This window comes from Hydra vulgaris, chromosome 01 (assembly GCF_038396675.1).
Source record: "Hydra vulgaris chromosome 01, alternate assembly HydraT2T_AEP".
In the NCBI taxonomy this organism is placed as follows: domain Eukaryota; kingdom Metazoa; phylum Cnidaria; class Hydrozoa; order Anthoathecata; family Hydridae; genus Hydra; species Hydra vulgaris.
The window spans coordinates 30,597,565-30,602,500 of NC_088920.1; the positions used below are offsets into that span (position 1 = coordinate 30,597,565).

Sequence of the window (4,936 nt, forward strand, 5' to 3'; positions counted from 1 at the left end):
AACGAACTATTCAAGATTACTATCAACGGATTTTCTGCTAATTTTAACTAAAAACTTATTTTATTTCCTTATTTAACATTAATTTAATAAAATCGCAAAACTTAGTTAAATAAAACAGTTGGGTAACTGGGTGTATTTTCAATAATTGTATTGTATGGTCAAAAATTAAGACGCTAAGGTGAACACGCTTTTCTTTTTTAAAATACTTTCACTATCAAGTTAAAATTTTGCAAACATTTTATTCCTATGTTAAAATATTCTATTTTTAACACAACAAGACTATCAACATACTATTATTATATATATTATATGTCATCCGCTGATGCAACCTTTGTGATATTTGTCGTGGCGATTTTGATGCTGATCATGGTAACAAACGCGATCAATCAATAATATAACTGATTTTGTTTTTGTTTTTGCTAGCAATAATGCTATATATATACTATAATAGTAAGTTACAGTCTAATTTCCTTCTCAAAAAAATACCCACACATCAAATTGTTTTTAACAAACCAGTCCGCGGGTTTAATTGAAACATTTATTATACGTAAATAAAACTTTAAATGGTTTGAATAATAAATTTATACAAGTCTTTTATACAAAAATCACTCAAACAAATTTTACAAATCACAATTATAAAATTAGAAGCATTATAATTATTAATGACAATGATTTGGCACAATATTCTATATTTACAATCGGTAAAATTTAGGCTTAAACATCTTACAGAGATTTATATTTGATAAAAAACTAAATATAGGCTTTAATGTACTTTATAAAATTGCCTCGACATAAAGGACATTTGCCATCTATTTGTGTCACACAAACATCACATACACAAGAATGACCACAAGGATCGAACACAATCCTGGTAGTTAGAACGCTGTAACAGATGCAACATTCCTGAACATAATGAGAATTTCAATAAAATTTTTCCTAAAAAACATTTATTGATACCTAGAGAAGAAAAATATAAAAAAAAGGATAAAAAAAAACCTTCTCAACTTCATCATTATTTTTGTCAACGTTATTATATTTTTTTCGTTGTTCGTAATAAGTGATAACAAGCGTTTTCTTTGAAGAGAGCTGAACACCGCTCATTGAGCTAAATTTTTTTTTTAATTTTTTATTACTATAAACTTAATTAAATTGTAATAATTATCGCTATTTAATAATCTACTTAAAAATATATATTTGTTTTATATAAAATAAATATCAAAACACCATTATTAGAACCTGACTGCTTTGCTGGCTTCTTCACTCGTTTCATAACATACAAATCCATATCCTTTACTTTTACCATTGTTAAATGTCATAACTTTTGCTGATACAATTTTTCCAAAATATGAAAAGAGCCGATATAATCCATTATCGTCCACATCGTCATCTAAATTTTCTATACGCAAATTACAATATTTTAAGTCATTTTTGACACTGTCTTTTGTTGATCTAGAATTTATAGTTGATCTTTGAGCTGATCTGGTTGACAAATCAAGTAAAGACGCTGATTTTATTGATGAACTGGTCTAAAAAATTTTAAAAAATAAAGTGTAAAATTAAAATAGGAGATTACCAAAAATGTGTATAACTTTCAGCAAATCAGACAAATACGGATTTCTGCATTACCAGAAAAACAAATAATAAAAGATAAATGTCTTTAGCAAAATTATACGCACCAGTCAGAACATATCTGTTCTTATTACTTGTCTTGTAACTTTATATAAACAAACATTTAAAAAAAAAGATAATCTCTGTTAAAGTAATGTATGGTTGAAGAGCATACTTCAAATTTTGGCAGAAAACACAAATTGATGATCATATAAATGAAAAAAATCTTTTTCTATGAAAATGAAAAAAAAAAAAAAAATGCAACTATTATAGGTGTTTTTGGTAAATATAGCAACTATTTTGGTTACCTCTTAATAAGGGTACAGCTAAAACTCAATTTAATGGTTTCAAAACTGGCTGATAGTAAGATTTTGCTGGTTTTTAGAAAGACCAATTACACCAAAAGTTGTAAAATATCAGATTATTAAATGTGTATTGTTTAAGGTTTGTGACCCTGTTAGTACTTTAAATTTCTCATAGATTGACCAAATTGTTTGTTACTAAGGGTGGCAAGTAAATGGCGTAGGTATTATTTATTTAATTTTTTTAAATGATAATTTAATGAGTACAGTATCAAAAAATCACAGCATCAAAAAATAATAATAATAAAAATAATATATTAAACATAAAAAAACGTTTTCATCACCGAACTGTTTCAATCTATTTTATTTCAAGTTTTTGTAATCTTCAAAATAATTTTTCCTTAAATCTTACTACTTATAAAATTTACCATACCTACTTGCTTTATGTTAGAGTAATTTAAATTTGGTTGTTTTTTCTTCAGATCTTACTATTGATGGCTGTCATCCTCTTGCAAAGACTTCAATAGTCACATAATTGGACAGGGCATATACAAGCTGTGTTTAAAAAGTAAGGTGACTATATTTTTATAGTCACCTTACTTTTTAAACACATCTTATAAAAAAAAATTTTTTTTCTAATATTCAAGTTATCCTCTTTAAAGTTATTCCTTTTCAGATAAAATACACTTATGTGACTACATTTTTTAATCGTCAAAGCAACTTTGATATATTTTTTTATACATATATACACAACCAGTAATACAGTTATAATCGCTTCAATCAATAAAAATCTGTCTTTTTAAAGGTCTCTTCAGTTTTGATTACAGGAAAAAGTTAACGGTTAATTTAAAAAACCAAAGATCTGACGGGTTTTTTTTTTAATGATGCTATAAAATCAGTAGATTTTGAAAACCAAAAATTTTTTTTAACAATATAATTTTTTAATTACAATGAAATAAAACTGTTTTCATCCAAACCTTGGCAAAAATAGCAAAGCTGATTAACAATGCAGTTCTCACTCTGACCTTGTCACTGGGTTTTAAAAACCTTTATTAAGCTATTTTTAATTGGTTGCACAATTAAGTATACAATAATTAACAAAACCAAAATAAACTTTTTTTATTTGATAAAAATAGTTATCAAACAAGAAATAATAAAAATTAGATAAAACCTTTATCCTTAAATCAGGAACTGACTCTTTCTTACTCTCATTCTTGCATTCGAAGAATTCAACACAAAGCTTTTTAGTCATGAACATGGTTCCATTCATTTTTCTAAAAAAGAATATTAAAAAAAAAGTAGCCAAAAATGTATAAGATAATATGTCAAAATAGTTACTGAATCTTCTGTTTTATGTCTTTTCAAACTATTTTCACATTCAAAAAAATTATTGCACACACTTTTTTTTTTTAATTTCAGGTGCCCCAAGTACTTACAGTCTTATCACAGAGCACTGGGGAAGAGGATGTGAAAGGAAGTTCATACCTCCTTCCTTACCGATGTTTAAAAATTGCCCAGAAAACTAAAAAATTAAAAATTGTCTCAAGTTTCTGAGGCAAGCTAACCACTGTGCTATGGCTGCTCCTATAGTTCTTTTGAGGCCTGGTCTAAAAGCCTAACTTTAATTTTAAAATTAACTTTAATTATTACTTAAATCTTTAATTAGCTGATTATCATTCATTCTATTAAATAATACATTTACTCTTCATTTTTAGAAAAAACTAGAAGAAAATTGTTCATACCTCAAAAGCATTTTTACTTAAGAAAACAACAAACAGACTCTCTATTATTTGTATTACAAGAATTTATTTTACAAGAAAAGTGTTTCTTTAAATATTTTTTTACTCTATCTTTATTTTTCAATAACTTAAAATAAAGTTATTGAAAAAAATTAAATAGAAATATTTAATTTTTTCTCAAATACAATACAGCCTATTATTACCAAATAGAAATATATACTTGACTCCAACCCTGCTTGGAAACAATCTTGGATTTAAAACTTTCTTTTATAAATATTTCAAATATTGTTTATAGATTTTTGTTTTTTAAAAGTGATGAAAAAAAAAAGAAAAAAAAAAAAACTTAAACCCATTTGGTTTGCAGAAGTTTTGGTTTCTCTTTTGGTGACTTCTCTACATAGGTTCATTAAAAAAAAAAAGTCAATTTTCAATCTTGTCAATTAAAGTTGATTTCTTTTGACTCATGTTTGATTTATGTTTATCAATAAAATAGACATTAAAACAGATTGGATGATGTGAATGAGTATACTATGCTTATAATTTGAAATACAACACAAATATATTCTATTCAAATATAATTTAGCATTTAAAAAATCTTTCGTAAATAAATTCTAGCTACACCCCCATTTAAAATAATATTCATTAAATCATTTTAAAAATCTGTGTTGATACTAACAAATTTTTAGTGCAAACAAGTATAAAAATATTAAACTAAAAAAAAAGTCAACCTGATTAAACAAACACTTATTTTATACTTTATTTTTAACTCATAAGTAAAACATTCATAATTGTAACATTCATTTTTGAATACCTTATTGCATTTATTGCTTCTTGTTCAGTAGAAAACTTAACAACACCAGATCCTTTACTTCTCCCATTACTTTCTCTTAATACATAACAAGAAGTAATAGATCCAAACCGTGCAAATAAATGATTTAAATCACTATCATTAACATCTTCATGTAAACTTTTCACAAATATCTTTGAACCTAAGGATTGTGTTTTTAAAGAACTCAAGAATTGAGATTCCAAGTTCAATTGGGAACTAAATTGATTCTAAATAAAATGGAAATATTAAACATAATGATACTTAGAATAAAATGAACTAATAATTAATATATTAAACATAATTAACTTCAGTCATAATTAGCAACATTACTAATATAAATCTATTAGTTCAAAATCCTATTTTCTTATTACTTTTTTTTAGAATTTTTTTTAAAAAAACGAACTTAAAAGTCGAAAAATTTTAATTTTGGTTTTAAAACACATGGTCACTAAAAAAAA

At 25.1% G+C, this 4,936-nt stretch overlaps 1 protein-coding gene across 1 annotated transcript in view; it reads right to left on the reverse strand.

Annotated features, from left to right (window-relative positions):
- Positions 1-524: 524 nt before the first annotated feature.
- Positions 525-4,936, reverse strand: part of LOC100210188 (uncharacterized) — a 58,926-nt gene continuing 54,514 nt past the window's right edge. The window contains exons 7-11 of the mRNA XM_065787898.1: positions 4,461-4,705; positions 3,082-3,184; positions 1,237-1,526; positions 997-1,105; positions 525-903 (exon numbers count right to left, since the gene is read on the reverse strand). Of these exons, the coding sequence (XP_065643970.1) occupies positions 751-903; positions 997-1,105; positions 1,237-1,526; positions 3,082-3,184; positions 4,461-4,705 (900 nt within the window). The 3' untranslated portion in view covers positions 525-750. The remainder of the gene's footprint in view (positions 904-996; positions 1,106-1,236; positions 1,527-3,081; positions 3,185-4,460; positions 4,706-4,936) is intronic.